The sequence below is a fragment of the Euleptes europaea genome, chromosome 12 (assembly GCF_029931775.1).
Source record: "Euleptes europaea isolate rEulEur1 chromosome 12, rEulEur1.hap1, whole genome shotgun sequence".
Lineage (NCBI taxonomy): Eukaryota > Metazoa > Chordata > Lepidosauria > Squamata > Sphaerodactylidae > Euleptes > Euleptes europaea.
In genome coordinates this window covers 20938292-20963342 of record NC_079323.1, presented here as the reverse complement: position 1 = coordinate 20963342, position 25051 = coordinate 20938292, and the positions used below count along the sequence as shown (strand labels likewise).

The following is a 25051-nucleotide window of genomic DNA, read 5'->3' as shown; positions in this document are numbered from 1 at the left end:
ATTCACAAATTTTAAGCTTTTGAATTGAACTGGTAAGTAATCACCTCGGCAGAAGTTAATCTCTGATTTTTGTTATTGGAGACTTTACTTCTTTCCGGCCACAAATTTAGGTTGGTTTCCAGAAACTTGTCTCTGGTGACTTTTTTTGTCTGCTTTTTAAAACAGGAAATTTCCTATAAATTAGCATTTGCAGTTTCGTCACTGGACAATCTAGTGCGTATAGATCATCTCTGGAACAGATGTTCCTGTAATGTTGCTATAAGATCAATAGTATTTTTCAACATTCTTCCTTTTTCAGCTCAAAAAAGCAGGACAATAGCGTGTCTATGAAAGCACAACAGAAAAAAATAACATTTAAACATTCATGTTAGAAAAAGTTCCTCCTGACACCATGCAATCACTTTTCTTCCCCACCTCACATCAGTTGGTGACAGAAAGTATGTTCTTTAATTATCTCCAATATTCGATGTGTGTAGCTGCAGCTCTTGAATGTAAGAGAGAATACCAATCCTGTTTTGTCAGCTTCTTAATTAGCTTAAATCAGACACATGCGTCTCCAGAAAATTAGGTTGGACTAGATTAACGGAGGAACAAGAAGACAGATCACTCAGACTAAAAGCAAGCAGCTGAACTTGGCAGTCTCGTAAATTAGGTTGAGTAGGGAGCTTTGAAATGTGTTGGAGGAGAGTGTTACGGATACCAAATCAAATCAAGCCTGAACTGTCCCTAGAAGCTAAAATGACTAAACTGAGGCTATTGGACTTTGCTCACATTATGAAAAGACAGTCCTGCTAGGAAAATTTGAGGGCAGCAGGAAAAGAGGAAGACCCAACAAGAGATGGATTGACTCAATAAAAGAAGCCACAGGCCTCAATTTGCAAGATCTGAGCAAAGCTGTCAAAGATAGGACATTGATTCATAGGGTCGCCATGAGTAGGAAGCGACTTGACAGCACTTCACACACACACACACACACACACACACACACACACACACACACACACACAAGGAGCTCTTCACCAAGACACAAGCTTACTGCTGCCTAGGGCACGACCCACCACAAGTCTCCCATGGCAGTACGGGCAGCTTGACCCCCAAGATCTTGGCACAGCGTAATCCAGAGGCTATGCGGTAGTCGCCGAAGGTGCCCCGTTCTTGTTTAGGAATGATTACGGCTATTGTAACTGGCCACAGCAGCAGCAGGACCTCTGAAGCATGGGATTGCCAGATTTGCTAGAGGTTAGCCACCTAGGATGGTTCCAGGAATGCGCGCGAGTGTGTGTGTGTGTGTTTCATCAGTGCAGGGCAAACCAAGTTTGAGATCCGTGCTCTTAGTTTCTATGACAGTTAGCCTCTTTTGGATTGATATGTGTTTGCTAGGAAGAAAATGTGTAACAATGATGGTTTAACAATGCAGTCCTAAGAAGAATTGCACTCTTCTATGCCCATTTATTTCACTGTGTTTAGGATTGCTTCGTTCCTCTGCTTACGATTGCAGTGTAAAAGACATCAATGCAAATCTTCATCTAATTATGGCTTGATAGTACTAGTTTTAATAATAATGTTAAAACTATATAATAAACCAGTTGTTCAATAATGTTACTGCATTCTGCTTGGCACTAGTGCTTAAAGATGAATTATTATTATTCAAGTTGGTGGAAGTCTGCAGTGTTTTCTTTCATTCTTAACATTAAAGATGATATCCTCCATGCCTTTTATGCCTATTACTAGGGAACTCACGACTTCTTCCTATTGATTGTCCCTAGCTGTCGAAGTTATTTTCTTAAACCTAATTTGGTTATGACTATTAATCAGTTAAAAAAAGTTAAGGTAAAGGTCCCCTGTGCAATCACCGGGTCATTCCTGACCCATGGGGTGACATCACATCCTTATGTTTACTAGGCAGATGTTTATTTTACGGTGTGATTTGCCAGTGCCTTCCCCAGTGCTCACCTATAAACACGTTGTTTAACATAAGCATAAACTATACAAACAGTGTAGATTCCATATAGCATTACTGTGCTATGTTGGGGGGGGGGGTTTGCCTTTAAGTCACAGCTGACTTATGGCAACCCCGTAGGGCTCTCAAGGCAAGAGATGTTCCAAGATTTTGCCATTGCCTGCCTCCGTATCATGACCCTGGTATTCCTTGGAAGTCTCCCATCCAAATACTAGCCAGGGCCAACCCTGCTTAGCTTCCAAGATCTGACGAGATCAGGCTAGCCTGGGCTATTCCAGTGCCATTTATACTACAAACCAAATCCTGTTTAATTGTTTATTCAATGCCCCATCTTGTTGATTGTATTGACTCACTCTGTGTAATCCACAGAGTCCCAATGAGAAAGGCAGACTGTAAATAACATAAATAAATAAACACTATAGAACTCATTCCTTTTTTGATGCCAAATATAATTAATGAGGCAGGTTGCTTCAATCAGCAAGCAACTATTTTGTGCCTGGGAAGTAGTTTTAATGGAGGAGTTGTTTTGTATTGAAAGCCTGTTCTTCTTCTCTGTTACAAATCATTAGACACTAGTTTCTCTCTTGGTCACACTAACCTTTCTGTGTAGTGTGACCTCCTCTCGTGTAGCCAGTGCAGATATACTGAGGATCTGTGTGCAAAGAGTCTCCCTATGCATGTTGTGCTCAAGACCTCTGGTCAGATGAGCCTGAAATAAAAGGAAAGGCAAAGAGTCTCATCCCTCTTCTAAATTCATAGTCAAGTTATGGAAATGTCTATTAGCATGCACTTCCTTTCTCTGCTGGAAGTAAAGAGGAGATGAAAAACTTGTCTCTCGCGAGGCAAATTGACACTGTGAAGGCTTCGTCTGGCACATCTTCCCTTTTTTTGATCTTTTCATATTGACAGTGATGCAGACAGATTGGAGAGAGATCTCAGAGGAACACATATGACAAGAGAGTTAGGAACGTATACGAGAAAACAGAAGGGAGTGGGCATATTAGGTGAGAGGCAGATCGCTGAAGGATAGGATGCAACTGCGCAATCTTCAGCAGTCGCAAAGGGATCATAAGCAAAAGGGAGAAACAGGCTTAGCAGAGCACTAAGAACTGCACTTGTGGCAAAACAGATTGAACTGGGGTGTCTTAAACAGAGTCCTGAATGAAAGAGCTGTTAATTTATGCATATCTGTGAAGGCTGTAAAATGTGTTAAAGATATTAGAACTTTTAAAATCAGGATGGGTTGATTTTGAAACCCTCCAGTTGCCCTTTTGCACTCAAGCTTTCTTTTTAAAAAGTGCATATATACCGTTTATCAACTCCTCAGCAATTAATATAATGCTTACAAGGCAGATACTTCCCCCCATCATTAATTCTTTGCATAAGAAAGCAGACCGTAACTCAGTGGCCCAATTCAGTATCCTACCAAACCAGGAGCCCCGTGGCGCAGAGTGGTAAGCTGCAGTACTGCAGTCCAAGCTCTGCTCATGACCTGCGTTCAATCCCAATGGAAGTTGGTTTCAGGTAGCCGGCTGAAGGTTGACTCAGCCTTCCATCCTTCCAAGGTTCGGTAAAATGAATACCCAGCTTGCTGGGGGTAAAGGGAAGATGACTGGGGAAGGCATTGGCAAACCACCGCGAAAACAAAGTCTGCCTGGTAAACGTCGGGATGTGATGTCACCCCATGGGTCAGGAATGACCCAGTGCTTGCACAGGGGACTACTTTTACCTTTTACCTTTACCAAACTGTGGTGTTTACTAACTGGTTGAGCTCAAGCCTACAAGTGTGAGTTTCCAAACAGTTGGGCCTCCTCCGTTTTAGAGTGTCTTGACTACTTTTGTGTTCTGCTTGCTCAGTGTTCCCAGTGGCTTCTAGAGACAGGATATTGGGTTGGACACAGACTAAACTGGCAATTTCTGTTTATTCCCCCTGTTCCTGCTGCAGCCCCTGCCTGTGCAATTCCTCGGGGTCCCCTATCCCCCAAGGACAGCACTTTGTGGAGATCAGTGGGCTGCAGTGGAAGTCAGGAAAGCTCCATTCTGCTGTTGCAAAATTAAGTCTGGATCCATTAGCAGTAACTGTAGTTTGTTGGTTTGTGCAAGCTGTGGTTTGGCTTGAACTATCATTTGCAAACCTAGTCAAAACCATGACTTCTTATCTGGGTTTGCCAGCAAGCTACGAACCATGATTTGTCAATTTGTACACTCCCATCACACTGTAATTAATGACCACAACATATGGCTTGGTATGATGTCTGAATTCAGACAATGTGTTTGATATAAGTTGCTAATTCTTGGCTGGAAATTTGGGGATGGAGCCTGGGAAGGGCAGAGTTTGGGAAGGGGAGGGAGCTCAGCAGAGATGTTATGCCATAGAGTCCCCCCCCCCCTTAGAAGCTGTCATTTCCTCCAGGGGAACTTATCTATGTAGTCTGGGGATCACTTGTAATTCTGGAAGAACTCCAAGCCTGTCTGGAAGTTGGCAACCCTAGTTTGATACTGTGTCATGGATTCATTCTTAAGTGATTATAAGTATAGACTTTGCTGTACTGTAGTTGCATAGAATTTAGAGCATTTTTAAATAGTCTGCTGTTATACTTGATTTTTTTTAAAACCCTGACTTCAAATGTAAATAATAAATATTAATCTGCCTTTCTTAAAACTCTTCCCATTCTGATTACCTAGTACTTTATTGATCAAAAGTGGCCACAGTAGCATAATTGTGGTAATTGATTTCATTGCTATGTTAAAGCTAACTTAGTTGTGTTTTGCATCATAAACCATTGCATTTTTGGTTTATTGTTTTTGCTCTTTTTTAGCTGTACTCACTGAAACCTTATTTGTATTTCATTTTTATTGCAGTTTTCTACCTTGTGGTTTTTCATCTGTCGTTTGTCATGTTTGTGTGGTCCTATTGGAAGACAATTTTTACATCTCCCGCCTCCCCTTCCAATGAGGTAAATGTCAACATTGGCAAAATTACACCACTGCTATTGAACCACTTTTGCTACTGATGCTTGCTTTAAAAGTACAATTTCGTTTAAGTTTTTGTTCCCCTTCAGTAACTAACATAGTATACTGCTTGTAAGTTACCAGAATATTTTCTAAAACTGCCATATTACTTTGAATCACTAAGATTTCATTAATTTGAATGCAATAGTCCAGGTAAAGTAATCTAATAATACAACATTGAGAAAGAAGATTTTGAAGCTCAGTCCTGTTATTTAAATTTATAATCCTGTTCTCTGACTCAGCTTGTTCTTATTTCTGTAAACCTCTGTATTATAACAGTTTTGCGTTACGATTGGAAGCCAGTATCTTAGGAGTTGCTTTTGTTGTAAGCGGGCTGCCCCAAACACCCAAACAGGGCCCATAACATTATTGCAATTCATGCTGAGAGCATCTGGTTGTATGTATTTCATCCTTTTAAAAGCCAATTTGCAAGGATACCAAGTCTACTTCTCTTGTATGCACAATGAGCCCTTAGAGTTGTATCTTTATCTTTCTGTTCTTGGATTCTATAGCTAGTTGCATCTCTCTTATATCTAGCGTACCATCAAGTGAATATTTCAGAAGATCCAGGGAAACTCTGGTATAGCCAGTGTGGTGCAGTAGTTAAGAGTTCTGGACAAGGCCTGAGTAGATCGGGGTACAAATCCCCACTTCCCATGAAACTCATTAGGTGATCTTGGGCCAGACATTTTCTCTAAGCATAACCTACTTCACAGACTTGTTGTGAGGATAAAATGGAAGAGGGAAGGATCACATTTACCACCCGAGTTCCTTGGAGTAAAGGTAGAATTAACATGTACCAAAATAAATACAGGCAAGCTGTGTGTTCAATTGTGGCTTATTTAATTCCAAATGCATCCATCTTCTTTGTTTCCCACCCCTTGAGAAACTGATTGCTGCATGTAAATGGCTGGCAGGGGGGTATTTATGTGTGTGTGTTTTTTAACTACTGCAGTTCTAATGGTCTTTTTAAACATTTTGAAAGTACTGTGTAAGTAATTTTAAGGTCTTGCTATGTTTTTGGTGTTGCTGTACACTTCTACCGTGTGCCATTCAGTGCTCTTTATGATTATGCATTGCTTAAACTGGTTTTTAACATATAAATCATTCTCTTCTGCCCTCTTCAGTTCTGTTTATCCAAATCTGATAAAGAGCAATATGAAAAGGAAGAAAGACCAGAATCCCAACAGGAAATTCTGAGAAGAGCCGCTAAAGACCTTCCCATTTATACCACAACAGCGTCAAGAGGTCAGCCTGTAAACAGTCCCGTCATTGCCAAAAGCTTTTTGTGGCCACAGTGACTCATGACGCTTGACTGCGTTGAACCGCCAGGTTCTTCTGTCTGGTTTTAGCCTGTCTCTCTACGAACAGGCCATCGATAAATTCTCTAAAATGGAACCAACTAAAATTTGGTATGGACATTAATTGCATCATCAAATTGCAACTGCATTTTGTCTGCAGCAGCCCAGTGCATACACACATTGTTGTATACAAGCATACCTCAGAGATATTGCTCTGAGATACTACTCTTTTGATTTAATTTCAACCCATTGGTTCTGGTCCGACCTTCTGGGGCAACAGAAAACAACTCGGCACCCTCCTCTATATGACAGCCCTTCAAATACTTGAAGATGGTTATCATATAACCTCTCAGTCTTCTCCTCTCCAGGCTAAACATACCCAGCTCCTTCAACCTTTCCTCATAGGACTTGGTCTCCAGACCCCTCACCATCTTTGTTGCCCTCCTCTGGACATGTTCCAGCTTGTCTACATACTTCTTAAATTGTAGTGCCCAAAACTGAACACAGTACTCTAGGTGAGGTCTAACCAGAGCAGAGTAAAGCGATACCATATAAAAGTTATGTTTACACTATTGTCTAAAAATGTACTGTGATAATAATGAAAAAGTTTGAACTATTGTGAGAATTACCACAATGTGACACAGACACGAAGTGAGCACGTGCTGTTGGGGAAATGGCGCCTATAGAGTTGCTCGAAAACGCAATATCTGCGATGCGCTATAAAGCGAGGGATGCCTGTATACCTGTTGTGGTGATTCAGCCGATGTTGGTCATATATTATATTAATGTATACTACATCAGATGTGTATCTTGCAATCCTGTTACCTTTACTTCTCACCTTAACAACATGCGTTAACTGTCAACCATCTTTAGTCTGCCATGCATGTGATGAAGTCTGTTAAACATTAAGATTTTGCATCCTCTCAACATTTTACAATATGAAACCTGTTATGCAAAGCAGAGCATTTCTGAACTTACAGGGGCATATTTAATACCTTGATTTTTTAAAATGTTTAATGCAGCCATAAGATACTGTGATAGATGCCAACTAATCAAGCCTGATCGATGTCACCACTGTTCTGCCTGTGACCTGTAAGTACCTACCAGCTCTAGAGCAGAAGATACTTTTGTTGATTAAATGCATCTGAGGGTATCCAGTAGCAAATACAACTTCACATTCAAAACATCAGCGTTACATTATTTTTTCCTGATACAAGGCTGTTATATAGTTGTTACTATATCATTCAGTTTGTTTCACAGGGCAGTAAGCATGAGAGATTTATCATTCATTATAGTTGAGTGATTTCCAATGCAATCCTAGATGGAGTTATACCTTTCTAAGGGAAGGCAGCATGGTATAGCCCGATCTCATCAGATCTCGGAAGCTAAGCAGGGTTGGTACTTGGATGAGAGATAACCAAGGAAGGCTCTGCAGAGGAAGGCAACGGCAAACCACCTCTGCTTCTCACTTGCCTTGAAAGCCCCTTGCTGGGTCCCCATACGTCAGCTGTGACTTGACAGCACTTTACACACAAGCCCATTGACTTAATAGGTTTAGAAGGATGTAAATCTGTTCAGGATTGCATTGTTAGCTTATATAAACTTATTTCATTTTCAGAAACCAGAGTAATAACAGAGGTGTGTGAAACCACGAGCTATTCTCTCAACCACTGTGCTTGATTGTCAATATATAGCTCTCAGCATCCCTTTGCAGGACCTCTTGCATTCTAGATTTACAAAGAATTCTCCATGCCAAGGGTTTGTGGAATTTTTATCCCATTAGCTTACACAGCAGTGTCACTTCTGTGATGTAACCACCTACTTTAGTGTGTGAAGTGCCGTCAAGTCGCTTCCGACTCATGGCGACCCTATGAATCAACGTCCTCCAAAACGTTCTATCTTTGACAGCCTTGCTCAGATCTTGCAAATTGAAGGCTGTGGCTTCCTTTATAGAGTCAATCCATCTCTTGTTGGGTCTTCTTCTTTTCCTGTTGCCTTCAACTTTTCCTATCATGATTGTCTTTTCCTAATCTATCTCTCAGGATTGTTGTAAAGATAAAAATGGAAGCAGGAGAGTAATATTATAAGCCACTTTGGATCCCCATTAGTAGAATAATGGGGTATATCTAAATAATAAATAAATTTAGCAATAGTTAATTGTTTTGATTATTGTAATGAAAGGCAGGGAGGGAAGGTGGCATGGTATAGCCTGATGTCATCAGATCTCAGAAGCTAAGCAGGGTGAGTACTTGGAAGGGAGATAACCAAGGAGACTCCGTAGAGGAAGCCAATGGCAAACCACCTCTGGCTCTCACTTGCCTTGAAAGCCCCTTGCTGGGGTCACCATAAGTTGCCTGCAACTTGACGGCACTTTACACGCGCACACAATGAAAGTAAACCATGGAATGCTTTGAATTTGATTAGAATAACAGACAGGGAGAAAGAAGGGCTGCTTAAACTTTTTGCCTTCCTTCTCCCCTGTCTTCTCCTCTGCTCAGATTCTTATCCTCCCTAAGCAGCTTTTCATTACCAAAGATCAGATATCGGAGGAGACACTACTCCCCTCCCCTTTGCTGTTTTTCTTAAGTGAAATTTCTCAATACACTTGTCAAGACACTATTGTATTTATCTGTCATGAACCTCTCCTTTCACCTTGAAGCTCCGATCTTATACTGGATGGGAATTTCGGCAGTTGTAATAAGACTTTTTTTCCAAATGCTGAAATGTCATTATGGACTTAGAAAGACTGAGATTTCACGTGTTAGGAAATGCATGTAGATGCTCTTTTATCTTCTTTAAATTGATTGGAAATGTCTTCTTTTTTCTCTTAGGTGTATATTGAAAATGGATCATCACTGTCCTTGGTATGTTTTCTTTCTTTTCTGATACGTGCCAATATAAAAAGAAATAATTAACAGTGTCATTCTAAGAACATTTTCCTAGAAGTAAGCCCCATTGAATAGACTTGAATAGAATTTTCAATAGATCTACTTAGGATTGTTCTCCAAATCACTTTGAGTTAAGTTCATCAGATTTTTTTCACTAGTGAAAGAGGGAGGAGGGGGTCCCTTTTGATCACCAGAATGGCTATGCTGGGGATCATGAGAAGAGCATGGACTAAAAGCCCCGTGGGCTGTAATTAGAAGGGGAATTGGGTGAAATTGAAAGTATAAGCTGTCTGGATCCCACCCTTTGTCCTGACTGTACTGTAAAATATGCCAGGAGCAGGAATAACTAGGTGTAACTACTTCTGGGGAAATGTGAACAGGCCTGCCAACATCCACCATGGGCCCTCAGACAAAGATTCGCATTGGGTTTCCCTTGCCCCACCCAGGCCCAATGTCACATGACCTCTCAACACCGTTGGCCCCCAGAATGACCAGCCCCCCTCCTGAAATTTGTCTTCACAGTGGCCCCTCCCAGTTCTGGATATAAATGCTGCATTCATGTAGGGTTATTCTGTAAATAATTGTTAATTTGCTTTTGCTTTTAACAGATTACACTCCATAAACACAAGACCAGGGTTGCAGTCCCTGCTCTGTTAAAATTAATGGAAGCTTTGTTATTGATTTAGATAAGCACAGGATGGCACTCTAAGAACTGTTAATAATAATATTTTGTGACAGTTTTTGTTGAATGCTTAAAGCTCAAAATAAAAGTGAATGTGAAACCAAGAAAAGGAGAACTGGGATGTGAAAAAGAATCCATAAATGGAAGTACTTATGCAAAAATACAGATTATCTGCATGTATGCATAATCAGGCAGGCCAGAAATGCTGCATGTTAATTGGTAAAGAGACAGTTTTATGTCTTGATTTCAAACGTCATGCATAACTTGTCTGACCTAAAGAATGTTTTGGTTGATACTTTAAAGTTACTTTCAGAAAATATTTTTGCTGGTAGATTAAATATCATCTAGAAAGCCCAACTTTATACCCTCTTTATGCATAGAAGAAAATAAAATTTCTTTGACTCAGTAATATTTCTTTTATTTTCTAGGGTGAATAACTGCGTGGGATTTTCTAACTACAAGTTTTTCCTCTTGTTTTTATTTTACTCCCTCCTGTATTGTCTGTTTGTTGCTGCTACAGTTCTGCAGTATTTCATAAAGTTTTGGACAGTAAGTCTTTTTGAATTGATCATCATAACGTACGTCTGTCTAATAAAACGTCTAGGTTTTTCATTCCTTTTCCACATCAACTGATGCTAGTTAAGTGGTTAAATGTTTAATAAAATATTATTATATTGTTATTTCTAATAATATATGGTTATATCACTGAAAGTGACTGACGCTCTTGGAGAAATTATCTCTTACAGATCACATCTCATATATTGCCCTTCTATGCCTGTTTTGAAAAAGCACATTATATTTGAATGATGTTTATATTTGCAGATGTCAATGCCGCCCTCGTCTTATTTCAAAACAGTCTCAGTTGTCATGATCTTTGCTTGCTGTTATTGAGTCACAAAATTAACTTAGGTCATAGTAAATCAATGATTGGAAAGAATATTTGACAAATAGACTGTGAAAGTTTATGCTACAACGAGTCTGATAATCTCTTAAATGGTGGATGCTGCAGACCCATGTTATGCCTCTGAAAAGAGCTGGCTAACCATCCTCTCAACAAGAGAAATTCCCTTTATTAATGTGAGAATTTCATAACGTTTTAAAAAGGTAATTGGAATATCTAGTTTCAAACAGCAATTTAACTGAGTGCTCAGTTAGAAAAGGCAGTTATCTTTGACCCAATTTGAGTAAGTCAGTATGATTTCTTAAGATGTAATGTGGACTGTTTTGTTCTTATTTATCCTATTGCAAAGTTGGTTAGGCAGCGAAAGAGTCACTTTCTTGCTGAAGGCTATTCAGTTTGGTTTTTGGCTGAACCAGGATATAAACCTGGGTGATACATTTTCCAAATTCAGCTTTCTGGCCTCTCCATTACTCTTGTTTACTTCATTAACAAGTGTCCAGGGGATATTTTTTCCCAAACGTTCCTTTCTTTGGGGATGTAGCTTATTGAATAGAAGGAGGTGTTGCCTTTGATTCAAGTGGGTGACATAACTTCCTTGCAATAGTCTTCTGTGCTTCCGAAGGTTTCAAGATTATTTGGGTGCACCTGAGAGGGGCAGAAACTTCCTTTGATTCCAGAGGTGATCCATATGAAGTGTGATACCATATCACAGGACTTCTTTGCATGTATGCATCTGATATGCCATAGCATGGATTGTACTCCAGTTTTATGCATGAACCGTCTGGAAAATGTCATGAGTATATCACTGGATCTAATTCCTTCATATACAAAGAAATGAACCTAGTTTAATTGTTCCTGCATTTGATCTTAGCCAATAAGATAATTCCTTCAAAGGTTTGAGTACTGCTGTTTTCCTAAGAAACATGCTAAAGCCTCCAGGCCAATTTGTTACAAAATGTTACAGTTTTATGGCTATTGTTTAAAAATGGAGGGGTGGTGGTGGCCTGTTTTCATTAGATTTTTGTAGGCATGTGGTAGCACCCCATTTCTCCTGTGCTGAGGCCATCTTCCCCCCCTGGTGTCAGCAGAATCTAAATTTTCAGTATAAGCTGAACCCTGGTGGTCTGTCTCATACGACTATCAAGAAAACCTTTTACAAACGGGCACTCTATGTAATCTCGGAGGTGTTTCTAAAGGTAGTTCTTTACCTTTACCCCTTAGAAGCTCCTTGATCCATTGATCTTGAGCAGCGTAATTTTAAATCTAATGTTTGAGGGATATAAGGACTGAAATCAATCTTGCCACTGACAATGTAGCCTCGGGATCCCTGTCACTTAATAAAAAAAGGCATTATGTCAGACACCGAGGCATTAGATTTATATGTTAAAAGGGGAGAGATATAATGTGATCTAAGTTCCTCATAAAAGTGGCATTCAAAAAGGGCATGAGCTAATGAATCAATAGCGCCAGAAGAGCAAGGACAGGTCCTGTCTGGGTATGGTATATTCAAAATTCTGCCTTGCTTAACCATAGAGGGGTTAGCATTCAGTCTAGCTAAACAGAAGCTAAAGGTAGTTCTGGAGGATTGCTAAACTGGCTGGCCCCTCCATGTGAATGAGGAAAAAAGCACAATGGGCTCCCCAAGTATGCAGAAATAATACATACTTTGTAAATTACCTTCCATTCAATATCATTAAAAAAAAAAAAGCTAGCCCCCCTGAGGTACTGAAAATGCTCTAGAAGAGATCGAATGTTAAGAGCAGCTAGCAGCTAAAAGGGTAAAAGAAATGAGGCTGTTCAAGACCCTGAGAGCTTAGAGAATGCTTTACAGCAATATCTTGATCAGAAGTGGTTTGCCATTGCCTGCCTCTGTGTAGCAACCCTATGTTTCACCTGTGGTCTCCCATCCAAGTACTAACCAGGGCTTGATCCTGCTTAGCTTCTCAGATCTGATGAGATCGGGCTACCGTGGGCTATCCAGTCCAGGGCAGGAGATGATTACCTAGGGTTAATTCCCTCCATTTCTCAGAGGTGTGTTCAATAACGCCTCTGCAAAAAAAAAAAAAAAAAAAGTGCTGAAATAGTTTGTATGATTTCTGAAAGTTAAGCGTTTTTTGAAAATGACATTGTATCAGTCATTAAAATCTACCTACTCTGTAAAGCATGAAGAGATGCATCAGGAATTTTGTGGCATCTCAAGATCCAGTGAGCAATTTGGGTTAATCTTTTATATACCTAAGGTTTAACCTTCAGCAAAAACTAGCTGCAGTGTAACATTCCTCACCCAGATGTTCCCTTCCATGTCCTCAAAAGACTCTAATTTATAGCTGCGTAACAAGGTTTGACTAAAACTAGCATCATTTTGGAGGACTTTCATTCATAGGGTCACCATGAGTCAGAAGCGACTTGATGGCACTTAACACACACACACACAGCATCATTATAGACCTTTGGGGGCTCTTTACATTTGCATTCATCAGACTGTTGGCTTTAACAGTTCTTCAAATATGGTATATTAGAGTGAGCATTCACTTCATTTTAATGGCGTGTCCAGAGTCCTCACCTTTAAAGTTAATGACCCTTTAACTTTGATTTCATTAGGCAAGCACAAGATCCCCTTTACATGTTCATTCAGTGAATGCAGAATAAACCTTCTTGCCATTGGAATGCTGCACGTTTTCTTACCTTGTGCGTACAGAAGCCACTAATTTTCTAATGATGTTTTTACTGTTTCTGAACATCAGCATTGAAGGGGTATAGCTGTTTAATAAATTGTCTTTATTTGCACAAAGCTTTGCCGCAGGAAATCTGCTGAGAATTGTCCAAAGGTAAAAATCCAGTATTGATGCAATTTGAGCTGAAATCTGTTCCAGTGCACTTTATTTTGTACATTCATTTCTCAAAGTGAGTCACAAGGTGCTCATAAGAAAAGGAAATTTATAATCCTTCATCTGTAATACAAGGGGAATTAATGTATCTTTATTGATTTGACGTTTATTGTTGAGAGGCTGAGGCTAGGAAGGTACCAGTGGTGATAAACGTACTAGCTGAGTTAGAGAAAACGAAACAGATATTAGTGAGCCAGTGAGGTATTGTGGTCAGAGTGTTGGACTAGGATCTGTGAGCCCAGGTGCAGGTTCAAATCCCCATACTTGTCATTGAAGCTTGCTGAATGACCTTGGGCCAGTCAGCCTAACCTACCTCACAGGGTTGTTGTGAGGATAAAATGGAGGAGGGAAGAATGTTGTAAGACATTTTGGGTCCCCATTGAGGAGAAAAGCGGGGTGGGGTATAAATGAAGTAAATTAGATAAATAAATGAAGAAGTGATTTACTTTTTTGGTTTGTTTGAGAGGTCACCGTTTAGAGAGGGTTGGGTTTTTTATTGAACAAAATAAAAAGCTCATTTTTCTGAATATGTATGGAGCATTTCCATACATTTTTTCCTCTCTTCAAATACACAATATGCAGACCACATTATTTAAGCGGGGGAAGGGGGAGTTATGAGTTGGGTCTCCTGTCATTTTTTGCTCTTCTTAAAGGCTTGTAATATACCAATGCATAGTACTTCGGAGTTTAAAAAATATTCTTTGCAAACCTCGCACAAAAGAATTTGGGATGGAGTACTGGTCTCTCCAGGTTTCTTTGCCCATCTGATTCCTGGAGCTCAGTTCTCTTCTTTAGTTCTCCTGTGTAGGGAATAACTACAAGGGAGAGAGGAATTGGGCTTTAACAATGTATTTTGTTGGTGTCATCTCTGCGTCCAAATCCCTTTCCCCAACAATCTGTCCTGGAGTGAAGGACAACCAAGTCCTTCCTTTGCCACTAAAGTGATTTGTGGGAGTTATGTTTGGATTAAGTTTCCTATGTATTCTTTCCCCCCTTTAATGATCGATGTATAATGGTCAGGAAAGAAAGAAGCTAAAGAATAAAGAGTCCTTTGTTCCCCATCTCTCTTCCTGCCCTCTCCTGTTCCTTGGGGTTTCCCCGTTAGTAGCAATGACTTTTAATTGTGGGTCAGTCCAGCAAACCATCTAGCTTGTTATTCTGCCTCTTAACATTGGCCAGTTAGGCTCTCCTTGGAAACATAGAGTGTTTGTCTTTGGCATGTGACAGTGAAAATCATGCAGTGAAAGTGAAGGTTGCCCTTATTAGAAAAGCTTGTAGCCACAGCTGGAGCTGCTCTCCATGAGTATCTGATCTTCCATTAACACCATTTATGTTAATGATCTCTATAGTGCACTCTACAAATTAATTCTACTCTCTGGAAAGATGTGTGTCTGACATTCTTGTGCTGTTGAATGTTAGAAAGCTAATGGAAGGTTATGTGTTGTTGTTTTTTCTATACACACAGATTTGTGAAGTACTTAACAAAGAATATGATCATTTTTATGGTTATGCTTTCACAGGAAACATTAAACTCTGACTAACTATGTTGGTTACATGTGATTGAAATAAGAAGTTTATGCTAAATATATAGTAATTCAAATGTATGATATGTGGTTTCATTCAGAGGAGGAAACTTTGTAGGGAAGAAATAGTTGAATAGAAGATTGATATTTTTTTTTTGAGATTAATTTTTTTCTTCTTTCCCAGAATGAATTGCTAGACACACGTGCAAAATTCCACGTCCTCTTCCTTTTCTTCGTGGCTGCCATGTTTTTCATCAGCATACTATCACTTTTTAGCTACCACTGCTGGCTGGTTGGCAAAAACAGATCAACAATAGGTCAGTAAATACCAGGAAGCAGATATTGCTGTGAGTAGGTGATCTCTAAGCATTGGCTTAAAATAAGGCCTAACTTTTAAGTCTTTGACTGTGAATTGCTCTATCTTACAGACAGATACAGTGATCATAACAGCTGGGATAAGCTTGTTTTTGCTTACTCTTTTCAGAGGTCCCCCAGTTTGCAAACCAGTTTTTCAATTGTTTTGAAAGGTTTTTAAATGTGCTGTTTTGTTTTGGTTTTTTTCTTTTGTAGAGTAAGGAGATTGTGCACAAAGTTACATGCATTGTAAGGCTAACCACCTGCCCACACAATAATACCTCACCATTTACAAAGCTTGTACACATGAACACATGAAGCTGCCTTATACTGAATCAGACCCTTGGTCCATGAAAGTCAGTATTGTCTACTCTGACCGGCAGCAGCTCTCCAGGGTCTCAGGCAGAGGTCATTCACATCACCTACTTGCCTGGCCTCTTTAACTGGAGATGCCAGGGATTGAATCTGGGACCTTCTGCATGCCAGTTTGTTCTCCCCCCCACTGCCCCAGAGCAGAATATGTTCCCAGTCTGCCACACTAACATCTAGAATTTTAAAGTGGTTTTTTTTAAAAGGAAAAGAAAACAAGCTGTTTCCTTTTGCGTCAAAGCTACACTGCCTCTCCAGAACCAGGTTCCTACGCATCTTCATTATGATTATAGGGTTCAGCTTTTGAAGGTGGTTTAATGCTAGCAACACTGGGTATTAGATAGGAACTTGCTCTGAAATTGTTGCTTATGTGACTCCTTAATCAAAGTCCAAATTGTTTGGCCATGGTTTGTTTCTGGGTATGTTCAGATTTTTAAAAAAATCATTGATGAGTAATCATCCGGTATTGGGGGCAGGGCTTTCTGGCAGAGAACATTGTTTTCAGATTGTTTTATGCATGACCTGTTCCTTCAGAAATCGTCACTAAAAACAGTTTATTTAGAATATAAAGGTAAAGATCCCCTGTGCAAGCACCGGGTCATTCCTGACCCATGGGGTGACATCACATCTCGACGTATTCTAGGCAGACTTTTTTTTTATTAACATATATAAATACAGTCACAATTCACAAACATATAAACAAACAATATAAGACTGTCAAACAGACAAGACAAAAACAATTTTAAAAAAAGCTATCTTTACCACACTTATGGTCAGTGGCTTAGTATTCTTGTAAACAAATAGATAAATATACAAGTATAATTACGAATTAGATGGTTAATACAGTTAGGAGTGAAAAAAAGAAAAGGAAAAAAAGTAGAGGAAGGGTCGTTATAACTTTTAATTCATTTCCCATAATCTTTGAAATGGGTTGGATATATGTTGAATTTCTTTCTGGTTTATATATGAGATGAAGTCATGCCATGTTTCATAAAAATTCAGTATATTGGCCTTACCTTTGATAACTCTAAGTTGGTGTGTTAATTTTTGTGCCTTTGCTATTTGCCACAGTTCAGAATACCAAGAGGGTAACGTTAAGAGGTCTGCTGTTTCCCAGTTTCTTGCTATAACCTTTCGAGCAGCCATTAACTTGAACACTATTAATCCTTTAGATTTTGCTCTTTGGTTATGCTCCCCCATATTGATAGTAAGGCCAATGCAGGTGTAACACATATGTTTTGATGTGTGATTTTTGAAATTTCTGCAAATATTTCCCTCCAAAACTGAGATATTAATGGGCATGTCCACCACATATGTATATAATTACCTGGTTGTTTACATTTTCTCCAGCATTCCAGACTGTGAACATTTCTTATTCTTGCTAGACGTATCGGAGTGATATACCATCTGTGTTGTAATATCAAGGAATTCTCTTTAAGAGCCACTGATATGGTTTCTAGACTTTGTTGACGGTGTGGTTTGCCAGTGCCTTCCCCAGTCATCTAGTCATCTTCCCTTTACCCCCAGCAAGCTGGGTACTCACTTTACCTACCTCAGAAGGATGGAAGGCTGATTTCATTTAGAATACATGCTTATAAATACAGTATGGTGACATGATTAGCTGGGATAATTTATAACTATTGATGTTAGGATTATTCTTGTCCTCATCCACTGGTTGGCAGCAGTGATAAGTCTGTGTGGTTTAGTTTGTTGCACGTATATTCTTGATCAGTGGCAGAACAAATATTTATTCTAATGCATAGAATAAATTTGTAATAAAAGCGAGGGGTCTACTGCTTCTAAGTCAGGTATAGCTGTGGAGGCAGCCCTAGGACAAATGGCCATAATCTGCTGCCAGAAGGCTCCATGCTTAATAGTGTGGAGTTGTGAAAATAATTATGTTTGTACCCTACATCCTTTGAATGTTTGCAATTTGTCTCCTCTCAAGAAATAAATCTATTATTGTGAACGCATCTCTCATAGGAGTGTTTCAAATATTATCTGGCAGGTTTTGTCACTCACCAAGCCTCCGTATGGGTAATGCAACATGGATTTGCTTGCCAGCCTGGTGTAGTGGTTAAGAGCAGTGGTTTGGAGCGGTGGACTCTGATCTGGAGAACCAGGTTTGATTTCCCACTCCTCCACGTGAGTGGCGGAGGCTAATCTGGTGAACTGGGTCTGTTTCCCCACTCCTACACACGAAGCCAGCTGGGTGACCTTGGGCTAGTCACACTCTCTCCGCCTCACCTACCTCATAAGGTGTGTGTTGTAGGGAGGGGAAGGGAAGGTGATTGTAAGTCAGTTTGATTCTTCCTTAAGTGGGGAGAGAAAGTCGGCATATAAAAACCAACTCTTCTTCTTGTTGATGAAATTGATAGTTTGACAGACTTTTTTAAAAAAATCCTGCTGCTGGTCCTGCAGTGCCATCCTGAACAGTGTGACACCTTTCTAAGCATGTTGATTTCAGTGGACTTAGAGGGGAGTTACTCTGCTTAGGATAGCACATCTAATCTACAGAAGAGACATCTGTCTTTCTCTTTCCCCACCCCATTACCACTTCCTTAATTTGTTTGTCTTTTCTGTGTCTTTGTGTGGTACAGAAGCCTTCAGGGCGCCCATGTTTCGAAATGGACCAGACAAAAACGGCTTCTCTCTCGGATGCAGTAAAAACCTGAGACAAGTTTTTGGAGACGAAAAAAAGTATTGGTTGTTGCCTGTTTTTACAAGGTATTCGTATTTAAATTCTGTTTTCTCAGCTTCAGAAAAAAATATTGAAAGAGCAAAACCTAAGAGTTTTACAACTAAGCTGTGTCATCCTACAGAAGAGAGGAAATATAACAATTGTTACAAAATTTCACAGGGCAACTACAATTTTAGAAATCTTAGAAATAGAAATGCCATTATGTTTAGGTATGTAACTTGCTCACTTCTGTGTAAGAACATTGCCTTAAAAAATGGGGGAAAAAGCATAAGAGGCCCTGGATCAGACCAGTGGTCCATCTAGTCCAGCATCCGGTTTCACATACTAGCCAGTCAGAGGTATTCAAAAGTTTATTACAATAAGCCATACTAGGTAAAGTCAGCAATTCACTTAATCAAGTGTAATTTTTTTTTGCAGTACCCTTAATTGAATAGTAGTAGCTTAAAAAAACCCCACCATGCTTTAGAACAGGGGTGTGGAACGTCAGGCCTGGGGGCTGTTTAAGGCCCGCAAAATAATTTGGTCTGACCCTTCATGGGTCCTGGCAGATCTCTAGCTCAGAAGGATCTAAGACTGGCGATCCGCCCCCTCCCGCAGACAGGAATAGCCTCTATTCAAGGAGGATGTGAGTTTGTTTTGTCTAGAAAAGGAACCTTTTCCCCCCTTGCAGAAGAGTTGTTAGCTATGGAGCTGCGAGGACCGGCCAAGAAACTGTGTTAACCCTTTCCCACCCAGGCTGTGGAGAAATGTATTCCCTCTGTACTACAAGAGGGCTGGGGGTGGAAGTGGCAACAGTAGAGGGGTTAAAGGGGGCAGGGCCAGAATGTGCGGGGGGGGGGCGAGTTCTTAGCCAGTGTGTCCTCATTTCATCCCTCCAGGTGGAGGTAGCAGGATCCGGCAGCACGGCTACGCCCGGCTGGTGCAACAGACCATCCTGTGCCACCAGGTGGGCGAGTGCGCCACCAGTTGGGTGCCTGCCTGCCCATGCGGGAGGGTCATCTGGGGCAGCTGCCTGCTTGGGGCTTGGTTGGCTTATTTTTAAGTTGAGAAAAGTAGTGTGTATAGCTTCCATAATGTTTGTCATAATGGTGTGCAAATTACATGTCATATAAAAGGAAATGGCACACCTTAATTTGCAGCGCATCCTTCAGTGTTGCAAAAACGTGTTTAATACAAGACAGTGGTCTGTTTTAATGTACTACCTACAGGGCGATATACTATCTATTTGCGCTGGTCCAATTGAATGTGTTAGTTCTCTTCTCTCAAAGCACTCGGGTCTTTTTAAAACCCTAGTGTATTTATTTGGATTAGTGTTTTAATAATTAGTATGTTAATTATTTATGAACTGTTTCATGTTTATTTTATCATGCAGCTTAGGAGATGGCAGCAACTTTCCAACTCGCCTAGTAAATATGGATCCAGAGCAGGTTACTGTCTCAAGCCAAAATGAACCCGCCAAAAGGTATTTTTACTTGGTTCTTACTTTTATTCATCCCGCTGCACCATTTCAGTGAAGCAGAGAAAACCCATTTTGAAGACCACTCAAAATTTTGTAGAAACTGTTGGCCACAATAGTCAAACCCCCGTCAAACTCTTTTTCTCAATCCCATGGACTGATTCTTGTTTCTTCTCCTCCGTTCCCTGCTGTTACTTCTGACGTGTGGTCTTATCAGAGCCTTTATTTATGTATTTAGAATATTCCTGTGCCCCCTCTTTGGAGTCCTTGAGACGGCTTACAATTGAAAACCACAGTATTAAGAACAAAGCCATTCAAAAAACAAGCTATTAGACATAAACAGCTTAAAAACTGCCCATAAAACAGAAGTGGACCATTTAAAAACCCCTAATAAAAAGCTTGGGTGTAAAAAAAGAAAAGAAAGATGTGTTTTAGTCTGGTGCCTAAAAGAAAGTAAAGTAGATGGCTTATTTTATTTGTTTTTTTAATCTCCCACTGCCTTTTTAAAGTCTACTCAAGCTCTTATCTTGTTTTCTAGTTTTATTGGCACTGCCTTTCTTTTCTTTCTCACCTTCCCATCCACCTCCCTTGCTTATTTGTAAGGGTTTTAGGTTGGTGTGCGAGCAGAGTGTTTATCTATTTATATTTTATCTAGTTTATATATTTAATTTTACTTATTTTAGATATTATTGTTATTTTTTTTTATTTTAAGCATTTTATCATGGAGGTTGATATGTAGTGGTGGCAAGGAAAGGGGAGTTTTGGAAGTGGGAGAAGCAAGGAGGGGAGCTGTGGAAGGGCTTTTGCCTCTTAATTGAGCTCTGTTACATTCCAAAGCGTTTGTTTTTAATATTCGAAGGGCGCTCTCACATGAGCACATGAAGCTGCCTTATACTGAATCAGACCCTTGTTCCATCAAAGTCAGTGTTGTCTACTCAGACCGGCAGCGGCTCTCCAGGGTCTCAGGCAGGGGTCTTTCACATCACCTACTTGCCTAGTCCCTTTAACTGGAGATGCCAGGGATTGAACCTGGGATCTTCTGCATGCCAAGCAGATGCTCTACCACTGAGCCATGGCTCCTCCTGCCTCTCCTTTTATCCCTCTCATTCTGCTTTGAGGAAGCATTCTTGCCCTCTCTGTACTGGCACTGTCTTTCGAAGTGAGGTACTCATTGTAGGTTGCACAGGGTTCTGCCATAGCAGTCTTTTCCTGTATTGTGCAACTTCCATGCTGTTTAATTTGACAGGACACTTCTATTCAGTCTTGCTTCTGGAACCAGCTAGAGTTAGGAAGTGAGTCTGATAATCTTGGCCTCGTGATGGGATAAGGAAATGACTTAAGGATGTTGCCCAGAAGAAGAGGCAGGTGAAAACTTGTCAGGACAAAATATTCTACCTGTATTGACACCCAGGTTGCTTTTGGTTCTACTTCTTGCCATCCATCTTTCAGAGGCTGTAAATAAAAAATAAAATGCATGGTGCTCTCCTGAGAGCTTGTGTTGGCCCCTGTCCATAATTGGCACCAGCCTACTTTGACAAACACTAATGGAAACTATTTTGTCGGAAATGAGATCTAAAAAAGAAATGCGCAAGTGTTTGTATCTTCGGTCAGATTTACAGCAGACCTCAGTTAACATACTGTGTATTTTAAAGGGCTTGGCTTTTCTAAGACCAGACTCCCCCCCCCCCCACTTCTCCCTCCAAACCAAATGGGCCGTATTTCCAGCTCCCTATTCTGGCTAGTTAATTTCTTGCACATCCCTTTTGTTTCTCTCCAGACACTTCGAGTTGTCTTGTGTGTCCATAAGAGAGGCTAGGAATGAGATCTCTAATACTTGATATGCAGTTTTCTTCCAAACTGTAGGTTGTTTTTTAAAGAAAGGTTTGAAGGATAAACCATGGCTGTGGTAGAATCCAACCTCTAACAGTACTTCTGTTTTCCAGCCCTGGCCCCAGTCAGCCCTTTCCTACTAGACCACTCAGTGAGTCCCAAAATCGATTGCTAGCCAGTGAAAACCAGTGGCCGGAAGTCAGCTTGGAAGAAGAAAATGTTAAATCAGGTATCGAATGTCAACAGATTAAAATATTTTGACTGTTTGATTGTCATCTTCTTGTTTAGAAGGTATCCCTCCTTCTCCTGATGATTCTTTTGGTGCGTTCTTCTGACTGTCTTTTTAATTCTTGTAAAGATTTAGACCATAGAAAATGTTTATCTGTTAAAAAGTAATGTGAGTAAAGAACCCAGGTTTTTTTCACTCTTTTGTCGTGTAACTTGTGCCTTACACTGTCCTCCTTTTGTATTTTGATGTAGATGTTAAAAAGCATATTATTGTTACATTGGAAAGCTGATCCTGGTTTCCCTATCTAACCCTCATAAGAAGAGGAAACAATGGTAAGATATATTAAATAATTTCTACTTGGAAATAATTATTCATCTTGGCCTGACAAATAAATAAAATTGTCTTGGGTTAATTTTTTTTTATAAAGGGTAGAAACATGACCAATTGATAAAGGTGGGCAAGAATATTTCAGTCCAGAGAAAGATTGACCTCTGCCCATTATTCTTAGACTGACTAAAACGCAGTTCCGACTTATCTCCAGTCTGTACTGTGTCTTAGATGATAAAGAAGAAGAGTTGGTTTTTATATGCCGACTTTCTCTACCACTTAAGGGAGACTCAAACCGGCTTACAATCACCTTCCCCTCCCCACAACAGACACCCTGCGAGGTAGGTGGGGCTGAGAGAGGGTGACTAGCCCAAGTTCACCCAGATGGCTTCATGTGGAGGAGTGGGGAAACAAATCCAGTTCACCAGATTAGCCTCCACCGCTCATGTGGAGAAGTGGGAAATCAAACCAGAATCCACTGCTCCAAACCACCGCTCTTAACCACTACACCACGCTTCCACCCTCTTCCTCTCAGGCACCACATTCCCTCCCCTTTTGTTTGCAGCATCATAGTTTGGCCATTGGTGCAATCATGTTGCGTAAGCCCAAGTAAAGGCCATAGTTTTCCATTTCTGAGGCAAAGAGAGAGAATTCATGCATGGGAGTGGGGGGAGGAGAAGTGAATGTGCAGGCGGCTACCTGAGGCTTAGTCATGTAATACCAAACCAGAGGTTAGCGTTGCCTGTTAACCAGCTGCTGTCTGCATCCACCATTGCATACATAGTTTAGTTTAACGTGGACTGAGACATGGTACCTCTTTTAGTGCTGAGGCTCTACCTGAAGCGCCTCTGAATGTGTGCACAGTGCTTCTTCCTTAGCATGGAGTAGCTACTATCAGCCCCGCCCCCCGCCCCTGGCATTAGGGAAAAGGGTTTCCAGGTCACCTTGAGACATCCTTATTCACCCTTGAAAAATCAAGTGCTAGCGATAGAGCTGTCACGTAAGCAGATTTAAAGCAGGAGAGAGTAAATTGCAACATGGAACATTCAGGAATTGTTCTCAAATGACAATTGCAGAGCGTAAACAGCTTCCATCTGGATAGAAATTAGTTTCTGATGAAATTTAGTCTAGCTTGCCAGACTGAGGCTGCATGGGTAGAAAGCAATTAGTGGCACAGAACCATGTGTCCTTCAGTGTTTTCTGCAGTCCTTCCTTTGACATGGGCAGCAGGTTGTAGAATGACATGTGCATAGATTTGCATGCACAGTAGGTAGCTTGGGCGTTTCTGTTTTCCTATTTCTCCATATATTCATCCAATATTACACTTAAACTGATTTTTAATTTTTCTTCCCAATAGGTTTCTACAATACATTTGTGCTTGGATATTACTTAATTTTGTATGGGAGACACTGATATATCAATGGAACAGTGCAAAGCATGTTAACAGGATATGAAAAATGAAATCCTTGTATGGTGTACAATGGATGCTCATAAGCACTACTACAGGAGCAGGAAGTTATGACTGATGCCTTAAGACTCTCGATGTGCATTTTGCAAACATGGACAAGCCGCTACCAAAGGGCCAGATTCTGAAATGCCCTGAAAGTGGTGCGCAAGACTCAAAATGCAGAAACTATGCATTCCAGCTGCATTGCAAGGGAGGGGGCTGATTCTGCAAAATCATGTGAGAAACGGTTCTGCACTAGTGTTATACAGAAGTTATTTTCATAGCAGTTCTCTGGAAGCGGGGGCGGGGGAGGTATGTCCAGTATACCAACGTGGAATGTGGCCATTAAAACTGCACACTGCAGCTATGTGTGATGCAAATATTACCTTGTGGACTAGTGGCACGGTACGGTTTTGCTTCCTTGGTCACCGTTATCAAATAATCAGAGGAACTGGTAAATGTCACTGAGAAGCTATTCTGAAGATCCTGGCTTTTTAGTCCGCTCTAATAGTTCTCCTCCTTCAGACTTCCTTTTTTTGCAATACAATACAGAATCAAATGAGCAAGGTTAATCAGTTGCTTGTTTGTTTCAGAATTTAGGCCCATTGTCAGTCTAGAGAATTAGTGCCCTCAGTTTTCATTTGTCTTTTTTTTTTTTTTTTTAAGCGCCAATATTTAATTTCTTCACTGTTTGGTCTAAGCCATGTAATTCTCTAACCCTGTGTAGGCATGTTTACCTGAATTTTTTTACTAGGTCTTCCTGGCTGATAGTCCTAAAATACAGCTCCCATCTAAAGCCAGTAGGTAGCATGTACTTAGATATCTTTCAGGGCAAGTCCAGAGACCACACACTTATTTCCTTTAAGAGAAGGGAAGCATGTTTATAGTATCTGGTGTGGAGAGGAATTCCCTAAGGATCTTTCCCAGGAGTATTACTCAGAGATGGTAGGGAAGGGGGAGACACAAGGGAAAAGGATTATCTCATACTTGAATGCAGCTACTTTATTTCCCAGGTTTCTAAGGCCACCAGACTTTCCAACAATCTCACTGATTCTAGGTTCTGCCCTTGGGCACAAATCCTTATCTGAACAAGTAATGTAATATAATGGGGATGTAATCGTGAAGATAAGTTCACTAAGGACACGGAGATATTAGAAGCTTGACCGGCAAGGGGGTGGGGGAG

General features: G+C 40.4%; 1 protein-coding gene across 1 annotated transcript in view; it reads left to right on the top strand.

The window, feature by feature from the left end:
• The window catches only part of ZDHHC20 (zinc finger DHHC-type palmitoyltransferase 20), a 38228-nt gene extending 14307 nt beyond the window's left edge, over positions 1-23921 (top strand). The window contains exons 3-14 of the mRNA XM_056858711.1: positions 4823-4917; positions 6100-6220; positions 7296-7365; positions 9105-9137; positions 10272-10392; positions 13537-13572; positions 15340-15472; positions 18479-18605; positions 19952-20041; positions 21979-22094; positions 22346-22426; positions 23779-23921. Of these exons, the coding sequence (XP_056714689.1) occupies positions 4823-4917; positions 6100-6220; positions 7296-7365; positions 9105-9137; positions 10272-10392; positions 13537-13572; positions 15340-15472; positions 18479-18605; positions 19952-20041; positions 21979-22094; positions 22346-22383 (980 nt within the window). The 3' untranslated portion in view covers positions 22384-22426; positions 23779-23921. The remainder of the gene's footprint in view (positions 1-4822; positions 4918-6099; positions 6221-7295; positions 7366-9104; positions 9138-10271; positions 10393-13536; positions 13573-15339; positions 15473-18478; positions 18606-19951; positions 20042-21978; positions 22095-22345; positions 22427-23778) is intronic.
• Positions 23922-25051: the final 1130 nt, after the last annotated feature.